Source organism: Anguilla rostrata, chromosome 2 (assembly GCF_018555375.3).
Source record: "Anguilla rostrata isolate EN2019 chromosome 2, ASM1855537v3, whole genome shotgun sequence".
In the NCBI taxonomy this organism is placed as follows: Eukaryota; Metazoa; Chordata; class Actinopteri; order Anguilliformes; family Anguillidae; genus Anguilla; species Anguilla rostrata.
In genome coordinates this window covers 50,491,144-50,517,586 of record NC_057934.1, presented here as the reverse complement: position 1 = coordinate 50,517,586, position 26,443 = coordinate 50,491,144, and the positions used below count along the sequence as shown (strand labels likewise).

General features: G+C 39.7%; 3 protein-coding genes across 13 annotated transcripts in view; 2 read left to right on the top strand and 1 right to left on the bottom strand.

The window, feature by feature from the left end:
• grid2ipb (glutamate receptor, ionotropic, delta 2 (Grid2) interacting protein, b) overlaps window positions 1-14,985 on the top strand; it is a 37,187-nt gene extending 22,202 nt beyond the window's left edge. For 2 of the 4 annotated variants that reach the window (XM_064322835.1, XM_064322837.1), the window contains 16 exons: window positions 185-472; window positions 593-744; window positions 884-1,018; window positions 2,476-2,576; window positions 2,699-2,846; window positions 3,196-3,509; window positions 4,368-5,147; window positions 5,272-5,359; window positions 6,462-6,539; window positions 7,214-7,410; window positions 7,559-7,714; window positions 8,227-8,313; window positions 8,519-8,648; window positions 9,926-10,044; window positions 10,583-10,747; window positions 11,025-14,985. In XM_064322835.1, coding sequence (XP_064178905.1) covers window positions 185-472; window positions 593-744; window positions 884-1,018; window positions 2,476-2,576; window positions 2,699-2,846; window positions 3,196-3,509; window positions 4,368-5,147; window positions 5,272-5,359; window positions 6,462-6,539; window positions 7,214-7,410; window positions 7,559-7,714; window positions 8,227-8,313; window positions 8,519-8,648; window positions 9,926-10,044; window positions 10,583-10,747; window positions 11,025-11,096 — 3,010 coding nt within the window. In that variant the 3' untranslated portion in view covers window positions 11,097-14,985. Of the gene's footprint in view, window positions 1-184; window positions 473-592; window positions 745-883; window positions 1,019-2,475; window positions 2,577-2,698; window positions 2,847-3,195; window positions 3,510-4,367; window positions 5,148-5,271; window positions 5,360-6,449; window positions 6,540-7,213; window positions 7,411-7,558; window positions 7,715-8,226; window positions 8,314-8,518; window positions 8,649-9,925; window positions 10,045-10,582; window positions 10,748-11,024 lie in introns of all 4 variants that reach the window. The other 2 variants (XM_064322833.1, XM_064322836.1) reach the window with 1 other exon arrangement.
• Window positions 14,986-16,728: 1,743 nt separating this feature from the next.
• Window positions 16,729-20,881, top strand: LOC135248333 (testis-expressed protein 47-like). Of its 3 annotated transcripts, none has more exons than XM_064322849.1 (7): window positions 16,729-17,150; window positions 17,486-17,582; window positions 18,302-18,405; window positions 18,545-18,606; window positions 18,899-19,091; window positions 20,212-20,359; window positions 20,450-20,881. In XM_064322849.1, the coding sequence occupies exons 1-7, from the start codon at window positions 17,037-17,039 to the stop codon at window positions 20,485-20,487; spliced, it is 756 nt and encodes a 251-aa protein (XP_064178919.1). In that variant the 5' UTR covers window positions 16,729-17,036; the 3' UTR covers window positions 20,488-20,881. The 3 variants fall into 3 exon arrangements, with proteins under 3 accessions (XP_064178919.1, XP_064178920.1, XP_064178921.1); XM_064322850.1 differs by having other exon boundaries at window positions 16,734-17,150; window positions 17,486-17,567; XM_064322851.1 differs by lacking the exon at window positions 16,729-17,150 and having other exon boundaries at window positions 17,484-17,563.
• Window positions 20,882-21,215: 334 nt separating this feature from the next.
• The window catches only part of arhgap17a (Rho GTPase activating protein 17a), a 42,455-nt gene continuing 37,227 nt past the window's right edge, over window positions 21,216-26,443 (bottom strand). For 3 of the 6 annotated variants that reach the window (XM_064322839.1, XM_064322838.1, XM_064322843.1), the window contains 2 exons: window positions 25,733-26,248; window positions 21,216-22,901 (listed from right to left, as the gene is read on the bottom strand). In XM_064322839.1, the coding sequence (XP_064178909.1) occupies window positions 22,756-22,901; window positions 25,733-26,248 (662 nt within the window). In that variant the 3' untranslated portion in view covers window positions 21,216-22,755. Of the gene's footprint in view, window positions 23,609-25,144; window positions 25,169-25,732; window positions 26,249-26,443 lie in introns of all 6 variants that reach the window. The other 3 variants (XM_064322841.1, XM_064322842.1, XM_064322840.1) reach the window with 3 other exon arrangements.

Here is a 26,443-nt window from a genome sequence, read left to right as displayed (position 1 = left end):
TTCGAAATAATGATCACTTTAAGATATACAGTATGTATGTATTCAATTATTTTAATAAGACCTCTTTGAATATTTCAGACTATATCTGTTCAAAAAACAGTAGTATCTATATGTACTCCATCCAGGATTTGAAAAAAGGACCTGTACTCAGGAGGCTGTGTGTCTGTGTATGTCTGCTGACCAGGAGCTGCTCCCATGAGAAGGTGGTGTCCATGCTGCAGGGCAGTGGTGCCATGCCCACCCTCGTGGTAGAGGAGGGGCCTGTCACCTACTCATTGACCGAGCCTGAGCTGCAGGACACACCCCCACGCTCCCGCTCCCCGGTGCTTAGCTCCCTGCAGTGGGTGGCTGAGATCCTGCCCGCCAGCATCCGGGTCCATGGCCGCACCTTCAGCCAGCAGCTGGACCACCTCCTCACCCTCCAGGAGCGCTACGCCATCTGCAAGGCCCTGGAGACCTTCTTCCAGCACAGGTAGAGTAGAGCAACCCCAGCAGGGTGGCCACAGCACTGAAGGATTATACGCTTCATTTTCTATCATCGAAAGGGCAGTGTGCTCAAATTGAAGGACTCTCTCTGCTGTCCTGTGAGCAGGAACGTGGACACCCTGATCGTGGATGTGTTCCCTGTGCTGGACACCCCGGCCAAGCAGGTCATCTGGCAGTTTATCTATCAGCTGCTGACCTACGAGGAACAGGAGCACTGCCAGCAGAAGCTCTCTCGCTTCCTTGGATACAAGATTGCTGGTGCGCGTTGTCTTATCCTATGATTGTATGTGTGTGCGTGTGTGTGTGTGCGTGCATGCTCTATGTGTACTATATTGTGCTCTACGTGTACTGAATGTGTACGTGTTCACATTTAACTATGCTGTGTGTCTGCTGACAGCGGGGGAGGAGCCTGAGCTGGGGCCGGAGACTCACCGGCGCAGCAGCTCTATGAGAGTGACAGGGACTGCCTACAGGAGCAGTGTGCGTGGGAGGAGCTCTGATGACTGCATCATCGGCACTCACTTGGGAATGGGTACTCAAATCATATCTGACACACTACAATGCCAATAACACTACGCTGATAACCTGTATTAGGAATTCTCCTCTCTTAATGTTATAGCTTGCAGCTGACAGGAGCTAGTCACAAAGGGCAATTTTACAGAAAATTCATTGCTATGAACAAATTAGCTGAATGGAGTGGTTGCCGTTTTCCATCAGTATGGTTAACTAAATACTCACAATATTTATAAAAGGCTATTTATATAGTCAATCAAGTTGCTGGTGGAATTTCCTACTGACTACCACCGATTGTTCTGGTACTGTGGATTTTGTTAATAAAATCCATAATGTTAGCCCGCAATGTCAAAGAAAAACATTATTGCATTTTTAAGCTTCACAGTAACGTAATTGCAAATTATAGTTTGAGCAGGCATTGGTAGGCGATTTATTATTTCAGTCTACAAAGATGTACACGCAAGCACTTTAATGACATGCAAGTGTAAAAGGTTATGCCGTTTCAGTGGATATAAAAGTGGCCAGGGTGCCATTAAAAAAGCCTTGGAACCATTGTTTATGAATATAAAACTCTTGAAATAGTCCTGTGTGAAGTAGGTACTAGAAGCATCCCCATTACTGAAATGAGTTATTGGATAGTCCTCAGTCCATAGGCAGGAATTCCCATAACTCTTTCTGTAAGGTCTCCTGTTAAAAAAACAAACCAGTGCTTAGAGAAAGGAAAACAAAGCCCACGCAAGTGTCTATCAGTCGTGTGATCAGTAGTGTGGATACTAATCAGACTGTTTTTAGAATCACCTGTGTTGTCTGTGTTACACACAGACACGTACATCTGTCAGACTGCAGGTCCTCTCCTGCTGCATCTGATGCAGATCTCATTCTGCAAGGCATTCTGATCCTGCCATTGACATTGTTTGTGTCCTTCTGCTCAGACATGGCATATTCACCATTGCTGCCTGTCATTTAAGCAGACAGAAGACGGTAGCTTTCTTTAATTTAATTAATAAATTACACACCATATATTATTCTTTTTTAGTGTTACAAAAAATGTATTTTTCTTATCCAAACGCAACAGGCTTTTATCATCGATTCTTGAACGTTCCTAGTAATGCCAGATTACAAAATCTATAAAAACCCGTTGGGCTTGGATGAGAATTTTTTTTTGTAACACTAAAGATGAGTAATATATGGTGTGTAATTTATTAATTACTATTGACAAATGAATACCAATCAAATGCCATGCCTGAGATAGAAAATGTTGCTTGTTACAATAACATGTAAACACTAAAATTAATGAGAGCCCATAAAACAGGAATAGGACTGAATGCATAGAAAATGCATGACGTATATTCCTCTCACAACCAACAGACTTCACCCGGCATCGTTTGCTGCTGTGCACTGTATGGTTTAGCTTGCTTGTGCGGGCACACACTGCCCATGTACGGTGTCCTGGACAGCACGTTTTCTGTGTCTCAGGGTTTCATGTTGACTCTGAGGAGGTGGGGACGATGCTGACATCAGGCGAGAGACAATCCGGAGATGGGACGTCCCTCCCAGAAACCCCAAATGTACAAAACGTGGGTACCTAAAAAGCACACAAATCATTTCTGAGGTTGCCAGTAATCCATTAGGGATCAAACCACCAGTGAAAGAAAAATAAAGGTTTCTGCCAATAATGTAATCATACTGCGAACCATAGATTTCAGCTGTGTACGGAGAGCTGGAGGGTGTGCACACAGAAAAGAGCGTGAAGTCCCTGCAGAGTGCCTCCTCGCCTGCCCCAGACAGCCTGGCTGATGCAGAGGCCCATTCGCACTCCCCTTCCCCGTCCATGCATGCTAAAGAAGGTACACCTAGTTCTTCTTGCTCCCCCATTCCTGTTTCCTGGTTTACTTCATTGCTGGGATCCGTTGCACAGAAGGATCAGATGATCATTAAGATGGCATAACATGACCTTGTCTCCATTTAAAACCCATGGCTCAATGCTAACATTAGCATTGCTTTTTGTTTGCATAGAATAGTGAACTGGCTAACACTGCCAATAACATCAATATCATGCTTTATGTTACATGGTACATTATGAGAAGTAGCTACTTGAAAAAGATAAATGATAGTTTAATAACGGGACTCAGACATGTAATTGCAGTACTTTGGCAGTTGTGTTCTGCGATTTTCATTATTTGCTGTGCTCAACAGGCAACCAATCTGGCTTCTCTTTGTCTTGGAAAGATCCCTTGCCGAGCCCCCAGTCTCGATTGTACCCACAGCATATTCCCTCACCAGGCAGTGTGGATTCTAACCCTTACGTCAGCCTGGACAGTCCTCTCCCATCGCCCATGCCTGTAGAGTACCCTCCCAGTCCGCTGTCCCGCCGTAAGAAGCTCTTCACTTTCTCGCGGCCCCCCCGCAGCCGAGACACGGACAAGTTCCTGGACGCTCTCAGCGAGCAGCTGGGACACCGGGTCACCATCGTGGATGACTTCTTGTCACCGGAAAATGACTATGAAGAGGTAAGCATTTATTTATAGGAGTAGACAGATTACAGTGCATAATCATAGACTGTAGAAAAAATATAGACAAAGTGGCTGTGACATCACCCATTGACTTTCCATGGGGTGGTGAAAATGCGGGAGTGCATTTTTTGCGTCACGATGTTGTACAAATTGCAGCCAGCGACTGTTCAGTAGGGAAAAGGGGGGACCCTAATATGGTCATGAAGTCAAAGCCAGGTCCACGTTGTCCACTATGTGCGTGAGATACCGCCTCCCCCAAGTGATGCGCAGTGATTCGGCAGTGGGACTGCCCCTGATTTGTCCACAAAATATTGTTCAAATGACACAATAACTTAACAAATCGGCACATGAGGAGACATTAGACAAAGAGAAAACACGTATTGCCACTACATGTTCTTGTGGGAAAAAATTATTGACTTTGTATTTTGACTGTGTTGTTCCCATTGACTTACATTGAAATGGGTGGCTCAAACACCTATACTTCATCCAACCACACTGGAGGTAGTGAGCAATGTCTTTCACAAGACCAGGAAGTGAGCTTCAACAATGTTTTTAAGAAAATTTTGTGTAATCAGAACATCATTTGGAAGTTGTTCTCTGGTGTAATAAGATCACAAAATACAGTATGTCTATTTTAAAGGCAGTAAAATAGGTCTTTTACTGCCTTTAAAGTAAAGTGTACCTTAATTCCAAAAGATTTGTTTTTGTTTGTACTCCTGCATAGCAAGTTGGAAAAAAACGAACAAATTACATCATTGAGAGACATTAATTAATTAATGAGGTTAATGAAGTTAAAAAATGTAATAAGAGATATGCTCTACATGTGTGAGAAAGTCACTGGGGATCATTTTCCAGATGAGCTTCCTGGATGAGCAGGAGACCAGCTTCCTGCCCCATGAGATAAGCAGCGCCAGCAGCGAGTATCACAGCAGCAGTGAAGATGCCAGCTCCCTGACCTACTCCTCCAGCAGCGACCACATCCCTCCACCTCCACAGAGCCCCCCACCACCCCCACCCATTCAGTTCAATGACCCCCCACTGTACATGGACTTTACACCAGAGCATTCTCCCAAAATGTACCTGTCCTACCATCAATACCCCATACCTCCCCCACCACCACCTCCTCGTGCTACCCTGCCCCACCGGCATTCTTCACACAAACTTCTGTCCATCAGGCAGGACTTCCAGGACCCCCCGTCAGCCCATCAGTCCCTCTCGCCACGCCCGTCACATCATCCTGCACGCACAGGACACTCGCTCCTCCGCTCGATCCAACCTAACTTAACCCCTCACACATCTGCACAGTCCACACAGCCAAGCCAACGGACTCATCAAACTCATCAGACCTACCAATCCCAGACCTACCAACCCCAGTCACCACAGCCCACCCATCTATCACTAAAACGCTCCACCCATCAGAGTCACCAGGCCCATTCACCTCACCTGTCTCTCGAGAGCCCTCGCCCTTCTCAACTCCCAGGTCCCCCTCCCCCTCCTCCTCCCCCACCCCCACCTCCCTGTATACCGCCTCCTTTGCCCCAATTCTCCCACCACAACTCTGACTCCAACCACATGAGTGTGAAACGGCTGCGATGGGAGCAGGTGGAGAACTCAGAGGGAACCATATGGGGGCAGGTGAGCACAGCATGGAAAAATCTTATCTCTGGTAGAGCTGGAATCCACATTAAACTGTAGATGATGCAGTTTACGTTTCCCATAAACTCAGCATTTATTTCCCACTGTATGTTTTATTCCACAGCTTGGAGAGGATTCTGATTATGACAAGTTGAGCGACATGGTGAAGTACCTTGACTTAGAGCTGCACTTTGGAACACAGAGGAGTTCCAGTAAGTGTAAAATTGTACATAAGCACATACGTTCTGTTCCCACTGTACCATGCCATAGCCAGAATAACTTTTAGCCAAAAGCATACATTTTAGGTATGCTTTTAGCTAAACAATTCCAGAATTACATCAATTCCAGAATTACTTCTTCCTTGTACTTTACACAGTCATTTCACAAAGTTTCATCCATATCCACGTTTTATTAACAAATAAAATATGGATTTGGTAAGTCAGCCCCCTGTTGTACTAATGCAAATTGAGAATTATATAGTTATTTAATCTGGTCTGTAAATACTGTTGATAAATGTACAAACAGAAAACTAAAACCAAAAGCAGACTTGCTTAGCTCAACTTTCTTAGCTTCAGAAGTATCTTAGCATGTGATTTTCTGACCTATATTAATGCTTATGTAACAACTTACATTTACATTTATTTGTTTTCTTATTTCAATATCCATGGCAAGCCAGGTATTGGATTGACTAGTTTTTTCTAGTGAATTGTGTCAGTAGACTAAAAATAATTTACATAAAGGTATTGAATAATTCAGCCTCCAGTGCAGATAACTGCTGCATAGTTATGAACGGGGAGACATGTAGAAATTTAGTTGGAATTAACTTCTGGAAACATTATTTTTAAGGCTGTTTGCTGTTTTTGGAAGTATGTTAGATATTTTAAGCTACTGTTGTAGTTTGAGTAAATTCCCCATTTTTTTTGTTATAGCCACTATACTCTAAACATTTTATACATGTTTCAAATGTTTTTGTGATGTCTTCATTGTCAATTGAATATTCAAATGAATATTGATTCCATGTCATAGACCATTAAAATGCTATCCTATGAATTCAGTTACTTTAAAGCTTCATTGAGTCATCCTGTCATTGGGTGTCTGATGTATTTGTGTTGTATCTGCCTCTTCACAGCTCAACGCGGTCACCGTCTCCCTGGAGACCTTTGAATTCCTGAATTCAAGGCCTCACCGCCATCCACACTTGACTCCACACCTTGTTTTCATGCTTTTTCACTACCATTCACTATGTGTTTCCACAGCTGGAGCCAGGAGAGCACATCCTTACATTGTGATTAAATGTGTCAGTCTCTCTTCCAGAGCCCACCTTTCTGCCCGAGACCTTTAAAAAGAAAGACGTGATCGAGATTCTCTCACGCAAGAAGGCCTACAACGCCTGTGAGTATAAGTGTGACTCTACCCGAGGAGAGCTCAACACAAAGTGGCAGGTGCCCATAAGACCTGATTGTTGACTGAATAGCTTGCCCAGCTGCATGAAATGATGTATTTTTGATGTTTGGCTTTTCACAGACAGTTCCAGTCCAGTACTATGCATGAGGAATAAATGGAAAATATTTAGAATTATCTAGTTTAGTCTGTTTCTGAGTCTGTTTTTGAGTAGTTAAGACTACTTAAGACTGGAAAGAAACACATTGGCTCATTTGCAGAATTATTAAATTCTTAAGCCCTTGTGTTTAATGTGCTCTTCCAGTGGGTTGTGTACAGTATGTGTTCCTCCCAGACTGTGGCCTGGATTCACTCAACATGAAAACTAAAATTACAATTGAAAGCAAGTGTTATTTCTTTCTTCACAATCAATTTTGGCACAATAATTTCATTTATTTTATGGACAAATATTGATCAAAGCCAATATCTTTGAGGCTGTGTGCATGTGTCCCTGAGGCACGGTGCTTGTAATGCTCCTGTGGCTCCTGTGAGATGGTGCCAGTGGAATAGGGCCCTGTGAGTCTGTGCAGTGAAAGTGTCCCTGTGAGACTGTGCATGTAGGGTGTGCATCCTCACATGACCGTGTCTGATTTGTGGTCTGACCCCCTGACTGCTGCTCCTCACAGCCATCCTGATTGCACACCTGAAGCTGTCTCCTGCGGAGCTGAGGGAGGTGCTCATGACCATGACCACAGAACGCCTGGAGCCCTCTCACATAAAGCAGCTGCTCCTGTACGCTCCTGATGAGGAGGAGGTCAAGCAGTATAAGCAGTTCAACCAGGATCCAGCCAAGCTTAGTGAGCCTGACCAGTTTGTTCTACAGGTAATGTGTGAGTCCTAGAAGAGGATAGGTGAATCCCAGTGACCACAATATCTACGGCAGCTAGAATATTGGCTTTCAAAACTATTTACAAATTAATATTTGGTGCATGTCTGTATGTGTGCGTGTGTGCGTGTGTGCATGGTCACAGATGCTATCAGTGCCTGAGTATAAGACACGTCTCCGGAGCCTGTACTTCAAGACCACGTTTCAAGAGAAGACAGAAGACATGCGTGCTGGTTATGAGTGCATCTACAAAGCCTCCCTGGAGCTCAAGAACAGTAAAAAACTGGCAAAGATTCTGGAGGTACTAAATTGCTATCTAATTATCACTCACAGAGCACAAATTCAGAAAAAAACATGAATGTGCCACACTTTCTGGTTGCTCATTTAGTTTGCCATGCTTATACAGGTTTACAAGTTTATTTATTTAATAAGAGAGACAATGCACATTAATGAACTTATGAAGAAGTTATATGTAATTTGTAATACATGCAAACAGTGACAGCATGTTACATGGTATACCTAAAATGTTTAATGTTCCACTGAACAAGGGCAATGGTACAGTAAATGTGGTTTCACTTACTCTGTTCTTTCAAGTATTTCAGCCAGGTCTGTGCTAAACTCATTTTTAGGTCACTTCTGAAGCACATGGTTATATTTAACTTTTAGCCAGCCTAGTTAATCAGGTTAAAAATGTTAGTACAACATGGAAATTTAAAATTTTCACTTGATTTCAGTCTTAATGTTTGAATGGCAATGCTAGTCCTTTTTGGCACCATCTCAGCTTCCTCTGCCTGTCTTTTCCTCCGCCTACAGTTTGTCCTGGCAATGGGAAATTACCTGAATAATGGCCAGCCCAAGACAAATAGAACCACTGGATTTAAAATCAACTTTCTCACCGAGGTAGGCTCTTAATATGTTCATTTTCATAATCTAATAAGAAATAAACATTTTCATGCGTTACCAGGGATATGTTTCTCCTCGGTTATCATAATCAAAGTGGTATAAATTGGTCTGAATAAGTTGTGTATAACAAATGAATACATTTTATCAATGAGTGAATATCCTGTATTAATGTCTGTCTCATTACTATGTCATTGTCTTGTAGCTCAGTACTACAAAAACTGTGGACGGGAAATCCACATTCCTGCATATTCTTGCCAAATCATTAGGCCAACATTTTCCAGAACTTTTGGATTTTGCCAGGGACCTAAAGACAGTACCACTTGCTGCCAAAGGTGAATATCTGATACCTGACATCCACTGTCTACAGAAGGTTTCTCCTGTTCCATTCAAATTAACACATTTGTGAAAACAGAATTTCAGAGTGTCATATATGTTACAGGACACATTATATGTAAAGCTGGATGTTTGTCACAGAAGTCAAGGATGTCCCGGATTCCATGATTTTTGCTATTTGAAAGTTCTGTGACTCCCCTTTTTTCTGTTCTCTTGATTTCCTGTTTTTAGTGCTTTCCATGATTTTTCAGAAGTTTTGGATGATAACCGTCATGTAGTCATGCAGTTAATGTAGCCTAGAGTGTTACTTCTATAGGCATAAGAATTTTAACAACATTTCCAGATGCCGGTAGAAACAAAGTGCAACAATGTATACAGATTCTGGAATTCCTGAATTCCTTGTCAATTGTTGTAACCCGATGTTCAATGACCCGTGTTAACAATATTGATGCTCAGTACTCCTTCCCCAACTACGGTAACATTCAGTGACAAGGAGGTGCTCCATCAAAGATCAAACCTGGTAATGTAGGCAACATGCTGTGCCAAAACAAACTTTAAAATAGACACATGGTAACCGTATTTATTTTAGTAATGAAATTTGAGCTTGTTCTATTAATAACAGTGTTTTGTGAAATTAAAGGCAAAACCGTATGCTCTTTCTTTCCATGATTAAATGCACCAGCCTATCAATATATTAACTGTAGGCTATTTGTCCCTAGCAGCTGATGATTCTTTTAAACTTCAAGCAGCAGTGACTGTTGCTACAATTGCGCATGTTATTTCACAATTTTCCCAATGCTGAGCATGAGATCTAATTAATTTAATAAATAAATGTTTTTTTTTCTTCAGTTTTCTGTGATTTTAAACAACTGTGCCATGACCGCTGACAAACACCCAGTCTTAATTATATGCATTGAAGTTCAAAAAAACGTCCTTGGACTGTACCTAGTTCTCCATTTCTCCATAATCTCCAAGGAATGCATTTTGTGAACCAAAAGTGTTTTTTGATGACTTAGGAATTTTTGGTATATTTTTGGTATATGAACATGCATCTAACCAGCAACTTAGAGGATAAAAGCAGTTTTTATCATGTTTTCTTTTTTAACATCTGTAGACCAAATGGGAAAGTTCCAGTGGTTAAAGTATTTTATTTTTTTAAGAAGTTAACAGCATTATTGACTTTACTGAAAATCTAAATTCAGAATTATTTGCCCTTGAATTTTTGAAAGCATTGAATGTTAAAGTTTTCTTATATCCCTTTTTCTTCTTAATACAGTGAATCAAAGATTCCTGACGACTGACCTTAATGACCTTCACACAACCATTCAGGACATCAGAATGGCCTCCCAAAACATGCCTGCCACTGCTGAAGATCGCTTTGCGGTTATAATGAGTGTATCCTTTATGGGCCTGCTGAAATCTCAACAAAATATGATGTTTCATATAAATTTCTTTGTCTCAAAAAATATTAACTGTATGTTGATATTAACAACATGTAATGAATTCCAAAACAGAATGTCATACAGTGAAATCTACTGTACTATGTGGAAACTGTTACAGCAAAAAGTGGCATTCTGTAGAGAAAAAAATATGAAAAAAATTCAGCATTGCAAAGTGGTATTGTGTTATGTTTTCTACTTTGTTTCTAACTGAAGCTTGCTGTATGACAAATTGCTATCGTTTTACTCCTCTTAGGTGAGTGCACCATTAACTAGAATTAAAGCAATTTCTCTTTGTCTGTGACCAAACAAAGCAGCAGAAGAAATAATGTCCCATACCAACACCCCAAGTGGCTCACTTGGTAACTGAGTGCACAGTGCTTCACCACTATAGATTGCAGTCATTGAAGAGTACCATTGAAGAAGACAACCTACTCAGAGATATATGGTTCTATTGTACATTTGTCTTTGACAACTTGACCATGACAAACCAGGGCTTCCTGGAAAACACTCATCCAGCAGTGCAGTCACTGGAGTCCCTGCAGCAGCGGGCCATGGATGAGTTTACAAAGGTGGCCTCCTTCTTCGGAGAAGACAGCAAGGCCACCTCTACAGAAGCCTTCTTTGGCATCTTTGCTGAGTTCATCTCAAAGTTTCAGGTAAGCCTAGTCAAAAAAGGTAAGGTTACGCAGACTACATGGGATCATGTAATGTTGAGAAAGTAACTTTGTGACCATATCAATGATTACAAGCTAACCTACTGAGTCTAGGAACTGTGTATGCTGTGTTATCTCTCAGACACTATTCACAGTTGGCAATCAACAGTGTCCAGTTCAATGGGTATACATGCTGCAGTATGGTGGATGCATTTTGGTCCCTGTGTCTGCTTAGATATTCAATGCAGCAGTCTTGTACATTAATGGAGTTGTTTTGCAGAGGGCACTCAATGAGACCCAGGCCACACAGAACCCCAGGAGCCCCCGAATGGCCTCTCCCCTGGCCTGGTGAGGGCAGACATGACTCATCCTCTTTTAATCCTCCATTGTGCCAAGAGGACCCCAGGGGCATACACTGATGCCTGCCTGGGAACTAGCTCACTTTGAAGCATAGGAATGGACTTCAACAGAGAAAACTAAAAAAAGATAGAATAACAGAAAATCTATTTAAAATGCATACTGATTGAGATATAGAATATTTTATATTTTGTCAAATGTGCAAGGTAAGTCAGATAGAAGAAAAAAGAAAGCACAGCAAGCTCCATTACATTTTGGACAAAGACACATTTCTTTCCTGATTTGGCTTGGTACTGCACAATTTCAGATTTCTAATCAAACAATGCATGTGATTAAAGTGCACATTCTCTGCTTTTATTAAAGGATATTTTTATATTTTGGTTTCACCATGTAGAAATTACAGCACTTTTCATACATAACCAATTTCAGGGCACCATAAGGTTTGGGACCTTTATGAAGAACTCTTTTTGCAGGCTCTTTTAGATACTTCTTAGCAAACTGTGACCTGTACATTGTGTTTTTGTGGCTAATGAGTGGTTTGCATCTTGATGTGTAGCCTCTGTAGTTCTGCATGTGAAGTCCTCTGCAGACTGTGATTTATACACATCTACGCCCACGCCTGAAGAGTGTTTCTGATCTGTCGGACAGGTTTTTCGGGATTTTTTGTCATTATGGTGAAAATTCTTCGGTCATCAACTGTAGAGTTCTTCCTTGGCCTACCAGGCCCATTGTGATGAGTGAGCTCCCCAGTACTCTCTTTTTTCTTAATGATGTTCCAAACAGTTGATTTTTTTAAGGCTAAGGTTTGGCCTATGACTCTGACAATTTTTATTAATTTCTCAGCTTCCTGAGAAATTGTTTCCCAACCCAATTGTTTGATTACAGATGTAAAATTGTGAAGTACAGAGCCGAATCATGAAAAAATGTCTTCGTCCCAAACATTACGAAGCTCACTGTATGTACAGTAAGAATTTAGCACTTTTGATGTTTGCAGATCTTAGATCCCTTTAAGTGTCTGACAAAGCTCTGATTTTAAAGAAAGAACAATGATATATATATCACATATGCCAGCTGATCATCACATTTATAGGTATGAAAAGGTGACATATTTCAATGTCTCTGTTAGAATTAATAGTTGTGCAGTCAGTTGGCATTTATAAGTAAACCTTTTGGCGGGCAGTAATTCACAATCAGATTATTTCAGTCAATAGTCAGAAACAGACATCGTCTTTGATATTAAGCTGATTAAGTAATCATCAATTTTGGGCAAGGGAATGAATTAATAATTAAAAATCTGGATTTGATGTTAGTGTATTCAATACCTCAGATTACTGAAAAGATTATTACAGAAGACATCTGATATTGTGGAAAAAGGAGTTTTTCCTTTATTGTACTACTTCTGCCAACAAGTTCAGGTAATCATCAGCCTAGCTTTACCTCATGGAAATATTGAGGTTCAGTGGAGAAGTTTACAGCAGGGATGAGAAGCACTGAAGACATTTTGGTTGTTTAATTTTCATGGTAATAATGTACAGTTCACATAAACACTAAACAAGGTTTTTGATTTACCTTACTGCATTTCTGGCTGAACCACAACAGCGGGGCCAGCCCTATAAACGTGAATGTCTGTGACTGAGTGAGTGATGAAGATACACCGTGCATGTCTGTGACTGAGTGACTGACTGATGAAGTTACACCATTAGTCAGCTGGTTCGGTCCAGCCATATACTAGGTTTTGACCTGGTCGTGTTAAGAATACCCCCAGTATTTATGCAGGAGGCTTGTTTTAATGGGTATTCAACCAGTTTGTTCACCATTTATTGATAGTTTGTATTCTGCCTTGCCTTTTTGGACTATAGCTGACCTTAAGAGAGTGATGGAGATTGTTATACTGCACTACTAATCCCATGATACTCAGTGTGGGTGGTTCAGACTCCTTATCCTAAAATGACTTGTGGTTTCAGTGAAGTCACATTCTGAAAATGGTCTGACAGTATATCAAAACATCAAGCGCAATGATACGATAACATTATTATAATGTTAATATTTTCTTAAGAATTTAGAAATGCAGAAAGTACAAAGAAACTATATTGTGATTATATGACTACTCTCTTGTGACCAATATTTTTATGTGCATAATGATTGTGTTGAAATGGTACAAAAGGACTCAGAAAATAATTTTATTTTAAAGGTTTTATAAACGCATTCATTTGAGATTTACATAAAGTATAGGAAGTAAAAGGCATTAACTGTAGCATTTGGGGGCATATTATCCTGATGTCTCTTGCTCCTTGGTGATTCTTACTACTTCATTAACCCAATAAACCAGGGGTGTCCGATCTTATCCAAAAATGGCCAGTGTGGGTGCAGGTTTTTTTTTTAGCCTAGCACTATGACACCTGATTCAACTAATTAATTAATCACGGTCTTCAATCAAAACCTTGATTGATAGAATCAGCTGTCTTAGTGCTGTGGGCTGAAATAAAATCTACTCCCCCATCGGCCCTTTTCGGATAAGACTGGACACTCCTGCAATACACTTTTAAAATGCATTGTCATTTTTAGATTGACCCCTGAATGTGTACTGCACTTTTATTGTACTTCCTATTTTTATTTCATTTCATTCTCAGCTCTTTACACAGGGATGTTTCCAGTTGGGTTGCCAGGGTCACACTGGCCACTTAGGGAATTTGATTGGCCACTCCAGGTGCCACCCGCATTTTTCCACCTAAAATTTTGCATCACCATTGGCTAATATAACTGTTGATCATAGTGTGACCTCCCCTGCCACCCCATGAAGTAAATCCTGGTAACCCCCTATAATACTACCCCTTATATTGTAATTTTCAAGTAAAATAAGAAGGAATTCATCATAGAACTTGTATCACAGGTGAAGTCGTTATGATGATATTCCTAAGTAGTTTGTGGATTTTGAGGAAATATGTGGGCATTGCTCACCAATAATTCTGGCTAAAGGTGTCACATAATTATCCCTGTGTGTTGGCAAAAGCAAATTTCTCTGTGCTCCGTACAACTCTGTGTGGTCAATATGGATGATATTTTGGCCCCTTGAGTTGTCCTCAAGCTCAGAACAAGTTGCTAAATGTTTCAGTATTACAAATGTGGCCACAGAAGATAGGCTACTCTATTTTGTACAGTTATTTCTATTTTGTGTTGTTGAAATAAATTTTGAATTGTAATAATCCCAGTAGTGCAATGATAATTGTTGAATGGTATTAAAAAAATGCATGTCAAAATATTTCTCAATTTTGTCATTCTGGACATGCTATATCTGGGCATGCTTAGCTACAATACAAATACATGCATTTGTCATTTTAATTAGATGCCATTTGTCATGTTTAAGATCCAGTGTAGTTTACTCTACATCAGAATCACAATTTTCACATCTACCGAATTCCACCTCAGTTACCATAATGTGTTGATGGCTTATAAAGTCAGAATTTTAAATTGGAAGCATTAGGGGGCAAGAGAATCAGATGTCACTTTTCCGTTGCCATTTCTGTAGTATTATAGCTATATTGATGAATTATTTGTGAAGACATAGGTTGTGTAAATGCACTTTAGAAAATCAGGATTATAATTTTGTTGTCCATAAATTATGCATTAATTGCTTTGCCTGTTTTTTGATCAATTTGTTTCTGAAATGATGATTCATCAAAATATACATTATGAATTTAATTTGTTTTGCTGTTTTAACTTTTTTTTCTCGCTTATGGTAAATATAGTGTGTTGCTGTTACGTGCCAGTCAATATTGGCTTTAATTAATGTGGGCCAAACTGCTTGTGGCACAGAAGACTGTGTTTTGCATTGCAAACAGCAATGACTGCTACCATGAGTAAATAAATCACTATGGAGTCAAACATGTCTGTGTCACCACCTTATTTATGAGTAGTCATCTTAGCTTAAAACAAGCAAGACATTCACAATGAACCTAGAAGTCTATACAGTAGCAAAGAAAACAGCTGAAAATTAAGTATTCCCTCTGCACCGATTGGGGACTGAGAAAGAATCCCATTGCTTTTTGAAAATCATTTATTAAAACCTACATTTTAGTATTTTCAGAGGATGGACATATGAAAAAAGGCCAGCATTACTGAACAAAAAAGATGAAGCCAAACACATATGGAATAGCTATGTTTGTGGTTGGAATTTAATTGCTCACAAAATTATGCAGCTAATGTGAATTCCTTCATATAATACAATCAATCCTATGGATGGGCAATAATATACAGAAATATGTACAGCTCAACCTGACCAGAACTCATCCATGACCTCTCCCTCATCCTGGATGCCACAGGTAAGATCACTCATAACACTTCCTCAGCCAGAAACCTTGGGTGTGATCCTCAAAAACCAACTCTCTTCCTCATCCCAAGTAACAATGGAGAGTTGGGTGTGCAAATTCTTTCTAAGTAACAGTGGAGTCTGCCCCTTCCACACCACCTATTATATGCAACTCCTATTTCAGGCCCTAGTCCTTTCATTTAATAGTGTTACAGCCACAAAACCCCTGTAGCTTATCCAGAATGCAGATTCTTTCCTACTTATCAGTTACAGCTTGCATAAAGTTCAAAACCTTTGATTCTAACCAACAATGGTAGTGAATGGAACAGTTCCACTATACCTCCAGTATATCATTGCACCTTCCAAACTGGTGGGATCAATCGATTTGGCAACCTCGGGAGGACAGGCTGTTCCCTAGAATCACCAGCCATCTTCCTTCCACTATTTTATTATTTAAGGATCCTGTGCAAAGTTGATGTTCAAAGGCCATGTAAAAAAGGAAATGGTGGTATGATATTGCAAGGAGGCAACTATTAGTGAAGTAATGATTCAGAAGACAATGTGCATTTGGCATCATTCATATTTTTAAGCCTATTTGCATTAAATTATAAAAACAAACAAACATTCCCACCAGAGGTAGTTTCATCCTAGCATAACTTCCCTTTCCAGGTCATTTTAATTCATAGAGAGAGTGTCTTGGCCTTCCAGTTATATGAAGTGGGAACATCATTGAGACTGCTCTGGATACATTTTGTGTTGTTTTTTTCTCCTCTGAATTCATGTCTATTTATAAAGTGGTCAAGTCATTTGTGCAGGCAGAAGGAGATCTCATTGTTGGCTGCAAATGGTATGGTAATAGTCCTTACACTATCTAGCAAGGTACTCACCATGATGGGAAACATTTGCACGGGCTAGCACTTCAGTTGAATCTCCTGCTTATAGGCCTGGTCATTGGGTAGCACTGCTGGAAAAACCGCGCGAAAGTGCTTACTGTCGCTAGCTTCACACTGCTTGGAAAAACCCACTGTAAAATAAGTGCATAGCCTACCCATCAGCCAAAAAAGGAAAAAAATGAGTTATTTACCTCAACCTGTGCTCCTGGTTCCTCTGTGAAAGGCTTACAAAAAGCGAATCACAAAAGTGAGAAGAATCTCTATTCGCGTTGACATCAAGTGGACCAGAAAAAAGCACGGTCGAGTTGTCAGGCCGAATTAAAATGTACAATCTTATCCTGCTGGTCAAGGTTCTAATGTTTGAGCTTCTGGACAATTTGAGGGTTGCCGTTTTAACCACATAGTGAAATTTTTGCGTGTCTAACTGATTAAAAAGTTCTATGCCGTTCTGTGCAGCCTGTTGGACAAGACCAACGTAAATCCTTTAATTTTACATATTAAAATCACACATTTTAAATGGCCCTTATCATTAAGCACATTTATTAATACCTCAAATGTAAAACCCTCTGATGCTGAATTTCGAGTCAGCTGCCTCTGCTGTTAGAGCCATGTTGTTTAAGCTCACTGCTTTGTCTTAGCTTACTTCGTAGCTAAGTAAATTATGTAGAAGGACTGTGGCTTTTACGCCTGACTTCATCGCGCGACGTTTTATTTGAATGAAATAAAAGCAAGGGTAATGGCTTCCAGTGTAGGACATGACATGAGTAGTACAATTAGTAGTCTGGGGCAATATTTTAACCACAACAAAAACTCACTTTTTGAAGTTGAAAAACAAAAAAATCATTACAAGGTAGAGTATGCTAGTGTCATCAAATAGGTCGGCTAGTAATGGAAAAATATTCAGATGAGACGTTATTTAGCTTGCTAGCTAGCTAGCTAGGCCTGCTGCGGACTTGTGACATGTTAGTCAACACATCGGAGACGGTAACGTAGCATATGCGTGAAACTAACTAGACACAAAGGCACATTACTCATTTTACATTTTCATTAGATTGGTCTTTATCTGTCTAGTATCTGTCTAGATAGTTCAAGATATGTAAGTTTTCCCCCAGGTGGCTAACTACTCCCCCCCTCCCCCAAGCCACTAGCACTGCGAGCTTCCTAACGGTCTTGTTTCTTCGTCAGTTGAACTTCATTCATAGATTGGTGTATGTGGCGAGGACCAAGGAAAATCCAACTATAGAGGATAAACGAGGCGAAATTGTAGGTAATGGAAGTTACCGTAAGAAATCAATATTTTTTTTTCTTTTGACAAGTAGACTAACAGTAACAGCTAATGGAGGTTCGTGGTCTAAAGCACGAAAAATACCTACACAGCTGATTGTGCTGTATGTTTCCAGAACAAACAGCGTTTATTCATAATGATAAACATCACTATTAGTTTATAGTATGCCGAAATATAAAGTTACATTAAGTGTATGGACTTTGCGTAGTCTCTACATGGTAAAATAACGTCGTGGGTGCACTTGCTACAGCTAAGCTGGATGGCGAGCAAAAGAAATAGTTCACATTTTAGCTAGAAGGGTAAAGCTTTTATTCACAGTATGCAAATTAGACAGTTTATTTGTAGCCATTGTTTCCTTTTGTGCCTAGTCGAATCTTTTCGGCCCAATTTCACTAAACTGTATCAGTATAGCTGCTGTATTCACAACTATGATTCTAAACAGATTTTTATTGGGCAAAGCATATGTATGGACATATGTAACACTGCAAAATTAACGCTACCTAAAGCATGTTCAATTAAACTGCCTGCTTCAAAGCTTGAGAGTCAGTGGCACCAGAGGTATTTTGATCATGGCATCGAACAACAATTACTTACTATGCAGTTTTTTTTTATTGGTGGGTCAGCTAAATAGTCAAAGGGCATTCTACCTCCCTTTCAGTGGCTTTAGAAACTGTCTGATTTGGTTGACATGTTTTTTTTTTTTTTTTTGGTCCTAGAATACTATGAGAAATTTCTCTCCACATTCCTGAAGAATATGTTCATGGATGGAGTCACTGGCCTACTGCTCTTGTACCACAACTGTGTCATTCATTTGCTAGAGGTAATCTGATGGGTCTGTCAGCATCTAACTTGTATTGTAGAGGTTCAGTCTTACGTGTGTTCTATACTTCTCAGTATGATGAAATGTAACAGTGAGAGGTGAAACAATGAATGACTAAAATATTGTTTTACCACTGCAGTCCACTGCAGAGGTTCAAACTGACATTTTAAAAGATCTGAGTACAATGGAAGAGACCTCTGGGTAAGTTCCTCACTGTATCTATGCAATCTGATATGTGTTTTTACAGTAGATAAAAAAAATTAAAAAAAAACTCTAATAAAGTTCTTTCTGTTTAAACACTTTTCAGGAGATTCAAATTTGTTCAGTGTGCATTCAGTTTTTCCGCAGACACAGTAACCATATAACTGGTATTTGAAGGAAAGGACTGGCTAACATTATTTAGAATTAAGTAAAATGTTTTTATTTTATGCACACTGTGTGATCTTTTCAGCTATTGATGAAGGTATTGAAGCTTGATTCTTCCTTGGTCTAGCGCTCTCATGCGGGATATCAGGATTTTGGTGATCTCTCACTGCATAGAAAACCGCATGTTCCCCTCATGGAGGTACCGCTTACTGAACCCGTGCCTGCAGGATCCTGAACTGCAGTCACAGCCAGTGGAAGTCCTGGTTCTGGATTCTCTTACCTTGGTGTACCGTCTCTGTGTTCACCTACTAAACCGCTCGGTCAGTAATTTCTGGAATGAAGAGATGATAATAATAAAATCCAGGTTAAGAAAGTAAGCGTCTTCCCCAGTATTTTGTTCCAAACAACCTGTATTTGCTAATTGCCACAATTCTTCAGCCAGGAGGTAGAACTATTTAGTGAAATCGGCTTCGTCTTCAATCAGAGTTCATGGGTGGGAGAAACACATGGAGGTACTTTTACTTTCTGACCGCTGGACTTTCCACTTTGGCTGGAATGTAATTTGTGTATATATGATCCCAAATCTGAAAATAAGGTCCTGAAAAATCTATTTTACCACCCTGGAGTCATTTCCTTTCAAGATATGCCAGTGTGATATGATCAGTGATATGGCCAATGATACAGCAAAGTTTAATGCATACTGCATTGTGTACTAGACAATGTTGCACTTTATAGTGGGGATAGTTGAGGTTCTGGTTCACTCTGGTCATTACTTGATAAATACTGTAACTCTACACCTCATGAATTCTGGGCTTGTTTTTTAAGTTTATTTTTTCCATTTATTTGCAAAAAAGTAATTTTTTTGTTATGGAAACCTAAAATTGAACAGTTTGATTATATAATGTAATGAATCTTTTTTAATGGTGAGGTTTCTTTTACCCCGCTTGCACATGCTATTCGCTCATATTTCTAAACTATTCATTTACAAGTAAATGTAAGCATTAGCCTTTCTTCACAAACAGTTTGGCAAGTTATTTCAGTGATGGTTGAACCTGCCAAACTATTTTAGAAGAAAAATCTATGTTAATTCTTAGTCTAAGTTATGAAGAAATGTTTAATCTCAGCCTCAGTACAATCAAATGAGTGCAACAAAAAATTATCAAGAGTACCATAGCTAATATTTATATTATATTATATACTATCAACCCATTTAAAGGGGAATTACACTTTAAAACACATATGGGAAAGTGCAATTCCCCTTTAACTGGAGCTTGAGGCATTAGATAATCAGTGCAACAGAATGCATAATATGGCACATATAATCCATTCATGTTTACGATAACAACACATATGATTTTGTAAAGTTGGAATTATTTTTTTTTTTTATTACAGAATTTGTTCTTTTATTCTGGAGTGATAATGTGTTCGTGTCCCCTTCAGGAAAGTTTCACAGAAGAGGATGAGGAGGAGCATGACCTCCTTGTGGATGAAGGTGTAGTAATGTACCTCTGTCAGAGCACCATGCTGCGTTCACCCTCCACTTTCTTGGAGGCCTACGACAAGCCTGTCAACATTCTTCCTGACTCTGGTAACTGTCATTTAGCATCAGATTTCCATGATCTTTTTTGTTCCAAATCAAACCTATTAAACTAATTTCTGTTCTCTTCTTCCTTTTTAGAAATAGTGTGTCCAGCTCCACGACGCCTTTACTGGTAGCTTGTGTGTGAGGTCACAAGATCTGTTCATCACATTGCATTTTGAAATTTTGAGGTGATCACAATGATTTTTCTTAAACTATACAATTAACAATGACTGGCCTTCTCTGTGCATTACAGTAGTATGCTGATGTGTACTATTTAAAAGCTGAGAGTGTATTTACATTTTTGTTCACTAATATTTAAATTCAGCTGTTTTCCAAAAGCAAGCGGTGTGTATAGTTAAAGAAATAAAGTGGTTTCAGGCATTTTAAGGAACACCAATGCAAATGAGAGCTTTCTTTAGCAATTCATTCATTTTAGCCCTATAATGCACAAAGCCTGGATAATTTAGGTTGCAAATAAAAACCAGAACCTCTTTGTCAGCTATTATCACGGAGTCTGCAGTAATAGGACACCTTGCCAGGGAGAAAAATGAGCAAGGGCTAAAATTGTCCCTGAAAAAAAGAGAAAAGAGTACCTCAAGACAAGTGATATTAGAGTAGATTTACAGCATGGTCACACATTTACATGATTAAATGACCTAGAAAATTACGAGTGGAGTTGAATCCAGTGGAATTCTAATTCCAGACCCATGTTTTAAATTCTTATTGTTCTTAACGTAATCCTTGAGGAGGTGTGCACCATGGAAGATGAGATGGGTATACATCAATCCATTCTCATCACTCATCAGGAGGCACTTAATTGCAGCAGTAGATACATACCGAAAGCATGAATCTGATATCAGCATTTCAATGGATTTTCTTTATTACTTTGAAAAGGAGTTTTGCCAAGCATTATACATTTTGTAAATTTATATATAATTAGAAAGACTGCTGGGCTTAAATGCAGCATAAACAATTCTGTGAATACCATTGTTCATTTTTCTGAGCCTTTACAAAAAGGTCTCAAGTGCGGACCAAGGCAAGACAGCGAAGTGCACTTAATATAGATATAAGGCAGCAAGGAATAGAGGATTTCAACAGGCAAGATAGTTTCTGGAAGATGGCCATTAGGAGAACTGAAACATTTACAAATAATCTTCTATAAGTAATCAAAGCAGCCCAGACGTGGTACCATTTTGGTTCTGGTCTCTGAGCAGAGTATTGACTTTATATTGAAGAAAACATGACAAACAATGGCAACGAGGCTTTACGGGCTGAAGAATCTTTTACCACTTCACTGCTGAGTTTTACAATGGTTTCTGTTAATTACAAAATACAACTCAGTGGAAAGAAGGAAAGAGCCTGAATATGTTGAGTGTACCCACTGGGTCTGAATTCTGCCAGTGAGCAGTTTTCATGAATGTGCTTGCAGCAATGGTTACTACTCTGATTTAGAAAGAAGCAATCACACCCTACATTTACCTTCATCTAACCTGCCACATTGCTAGTGAAAGTAGGTAATTATCAGATAGCAATGGGGTTCTAGAACTAGGCATAACATCATCAATAACACTCCAATAACAGTCCATTTGTTCTTCATATATCCCCTGTAAGCAATTATCAGCATGTACCGCTACTTGCATATAGTGGCATCAATAACCCACATGGTGCAAGAAACAAAAAAAGGATTAACACTTCAATCACAGGGAATGTGTTCATGGAAATAAATAGATTAAATGAGCAGAGGACAGGCGTAAACTGTATGAACTGACAACTGGAAACCTGCAGTCACCAGCTTCACTTACAGCAATAAGGTTTTTGGTTTCTACTTTCACAACCCACTCTTCTCCAGTACTTATATTGTTTTAAAATATTAGCTACATCAAGATTTCTTTTTTTTAAACAAAGGTCATATACTTAGGGAAAAAATGCATCCCAAAAACTGAAAAAGTACATTAAAGACAACCTTACTTCAACTATTAAGAAAAAGCAGTTTCTTTTTTTCTGCCCATAACATACAAGCCATCACCCATCAATGTCAACAAAACTATCCCAGATGATGCAGTGATCCATTCATACATTTTGATCAGTTTGATTTCCAAACTTCATATTGCATAATTATATCGCCCATTAATAAGCAGCAGCTTTCCTAAGGCCTCCTCAGTGCTGCAGAATGAGGATTCATAAGGCCTCCTCACGCACAATGAGGATTCCCTGCGGCAGTCCTATTACAGTGGCGTTTTGATTGTCTGATGCTCTTGTGCAACGGGTAAATGGCTGACGGTGGAAATGTGGTGACGGGTTTGGGTACGTGTCAGTGTGTGGAAAGAGCAGTGGGGCGCGTTTGGCTGTTTGGGAGGCTTTGGAGAGAGTGGCGTCTCAGAAGCAGGGGCGTGTCCTCTTCCTTACAAGGCGGTACTCTCTGAGTCCAGATCTGTGTCCTTGGATAGGGTGATGGAAGACTCCTGGCTGGCAGGGCCTGTGGCCTGCTGCTCTGCAGCAAGCTCGGGGGTCAAAGTGTGACTAGGCCCTTTCAGAGTCACAGAGGAATCTGCACAGGCACAAGAGCCACAATAGCAGGTTAATCGTCACATCACCGCAACAGGTACTGTTCCAGCATAGCAGGGCTATGGCAGAAACCTCCCGTGATAACAACAGTCCTGCTATCTGTGGTCAAATAGAAGACTTTGATATAGCCTAGATCTTCACAATAATTTTTAATCAGTATAAACTTATATTGGGATGGTTTTATTTGGAAATTAATTATTACATAAGTGCTGCTAACAAACCAGTTTTTTTGAGTTTTTGCACCTTTTTCCAAGGTGGAAACTTCCTAACATTGAAATCATTATTCTGCAGATAATGTGAAACAGACCCAACCTCAGCTTATCTGCTAGTGAATGCTTACACATAATCACCCTGTCTTATGTATTCAATCCAGCACCAATTCTACACTGTTTAAATGTTTGAACAATATATATATTTTGTAAAGCAGTAGTTATATGCACTAAAGAGCAACTGAGAGCTGTTAGGCATTGAAGGCTTTTAGAAACCCAGCCCAGGACTGATTGTATCGTTGATATCCCATGCATGTTAGTACAGGTTGATACCGGCAAGCGGGGTTAGTGCACACATGCACAAGTTAGTAGGCAGAAGGGCAGTTTGCTATTCAATACATTAGCTATTGGCCAATCATAGGCCACGTGTTCTTACCCTTGCCTGCCTCTCGGCTCATAGGCAGAATGGCATGTCAGACATCTGCAATATTTAATATTTAAACTGTAAACTGTAAATTCACACCATATAGTAAAGCACTGACCCTTTAAGGAGTTTGTGTCTGATGCATATGCTCTTTGTGTCAGCGAATAAAATTCAGGAAATATTGTAACCAAGAAATATGACTAATTTATAGTTTATCAAATTATAATGCAATCATTTGTCTTAAAAATGTGTGAATTTTGTGAAATTAATTACCACAAGAACACCATAGTTTACAGTGGGAATAAGTACTCACTCCACTTTTTTTTTCTTTTTTTTTTTTTACGACATGGCAACACAGTGGATTTAATTATGCTTTTTTGCTTGTTGTTTTATATTTGTAATTCATTTAGATCCATGTATAGACATTTGTTTTAACTTTGACATTAATGTGTTTCTGTTTATTACATGGCAAAAGAAGCATAATTAAATCCAATGTGATTCCATGTCGTGTAAAAAAAATAAAAAAAATAAAATCTGAACAAGTCCAAGGGGGTTGAATACTTACTATACCCACTGTATGTTACTGAGAATACTTCTTTGGAAATAATTAAATTAAAATAATTGAGCAATTGATTAAATGATGTGGCGTTTTTAATGAAAGCACTTCTTCATGCAGATTACTGGAGCTGAGGGCAGTGCATCTGTGTCAGAAAGGTGCTGTCAATACAGGCTTCATACAGTAATGGGCAAAGCACACTGGACACAAAGGGGGGGAAGGAGAACGCCGAAAACCTTTTTATTTCAATAAGAAATTCTAATTAATTGTTTCCATATTTAAAACCAAAACTAGAATTTCAAATTGACAATAGGCTTAAGTCTATTCTTGAGCGTTATTCTAAAACTAGTGGATGGAAAGAGATCAGTAATCATTAATTTCCCTACTTTCACACAACCGCCAGAGCACATACTCAACATGCACAAATGCTGCCAAAACCGGTTATTATTTCCAAAGTTAAGCTTGCACATTGAAAAGACAGCTTTTAGCAGAATGCAGCAATGCGGGAGCAGTGCAAGTGAACTTCTGCACAATGAAATGACCTAACTATGAAGCCATTAATGGAAACTTCTAAACATTTATTTTTATGACTTATTAATAACATTAAAAGGTGATGGAACTGTCATCTGCTACAATTCCTTTACTCCCTTGAGTTTCAGAGAACACTTGAAATTTACAAAAAATACCTAGTGAGGATGAGAGAATGAATGTACTGAAATGAATGGATGTAAATCAGGGGTTGCAAAACACTTTATGAAAAACTGACCAACTTAATCAGGACTCCAAATGCAAAAGAGAAAGCCAATTTAAACAATTTTTGATGAAACATTTACAAATGTAATTTGCAAGCCCTAATTATTGTTGCCAAAATGTTTTTGGAGATTAAATGGCAGCTATGGATGATGTAAAGGGACAAACGTATCAGCAGGCAAAAATACCACAAGCATGTTTACCACAATGAATCTGCGGCAAATGCAAATAAAAATGACAAAGCTGAGGGCAGATGCTGCAAACGCAAATATCCTTTAACTACAAACCTTCCACACTGAAAGATCCTCAACCTGTGAAGGTATTGTGACACAAAACTATTAGTGTTTAAGTACTGAAACACCACTGTATTATAGGTCAAAGTTATGGTGGGAGAAAAACCATCAAAAAAACAAGATCTGGCACCACTGAAATAAACAGTAACTCAATCACCTCAGGCTAGTGTTTGGCTCTTACACAATTTTGCTTTCAGTATTAAGAAAACAAACCAGTGACGCTTCCATCTGAACATTTTTAAATTTAACACACCAAAGAGACACATATTTCACGTATCATCAGGTGTAAAAATGTACAGGATGTACAAGTCATTGGTTTTTAATCCAAAGATATCTCAAAATTACTGATGAACTTGTACAATAGATGATGAAAGGTGAAAGGGAAAACAATTATTATTATTATTATTAAATATAACAATAATGAATTTTCTTATGCTGCAGTACACCATTTGAAGTAGGTCAATTTACTTTTCATGGTCATTTTTTCCATTAAGAAAGGGCACTTGATATGGTAACGCTGTGACGCGCTGCTAATGTTTGAGTAATATCAAAAGGGACATGCAGAATCGTCCGCTAACTTACCAGTGATGACCTTTGAGGCGGAACTGCAGATTCCGTTGGTGCTGTCGTTACTGTTGGTGGGGGGCTGTGGGGGCGGGGGCACGCTGGGCCGGTGCCTGGGCTTCGGTACGGGCCGCGGCCGAGAGAGAGAGCCGGAATGAAAGGGGGTGAAGGACGTGGCACAGGGGCTGTCAGGTGGAGTCGGGGTGCTGGGTGGAGACGGTTCTGTGCCAGGCTCGCCTGCTGCCTGACTCATGGTTTTGGTGTGGGGCGGGGGCGTGACCTGTGAGGGAGGCTGGGGAGGGGGGTGGCTGGGGGCGTGGAATGGTGGCTGGTTGCTGGAATGCCGGCGTGGTGTAGCACAGGGCTGAGGCCCACTCGGACTGGGGCTCTGGTTGGTAGGGGAGTGGCCAGAGGAAGGTTTGGGAGGTTGTGCTAAAGGCTGATTGGCTGCTGAGGATGAGTGTGTCTGACCACTGGGCTGTCCTGGAGGGGGATTCACTGGTTTAGGTGGAGCAGGAGCAGGTTTCTTGGTACCTACATGCACAACAAAGTAAATTAGGGGTCTACTCATTTAGAAAGATCATCTGGATATACCAAAACTACATTTTAAAAGTAGTTTAACACATTACTTCATTTAAATGAGTCATTTTGGATAATTTTTCGATCACTGTTAAATATTATACATGAAATCTATATTTACTTTGTGCCGATTTATTTGAATAATCTTCA

Coding starts and splice junctions, on each gene's coding strand:
- LOC135248333 (XM_064322849.1), top strand. CDS start 17,037: ATGGCTTCCAGTGTAGGACATGACATGAGTAGTACAATTAGTAGTCTG. Junction 17,151..17,485: donor AACAAAAAAATCATTACAAG/GTAGAGTATGCT, acceptor TTTCTTCGTCAG/TTGAACTTCATTCATAGATT. Junction 18,406..18,544: donor GTGTCATTCATTTGCTAGAG/GTAATCTGATGG, acceptor TTACCACTGCAG/TCCACTGCAGAGGTTCAAAC.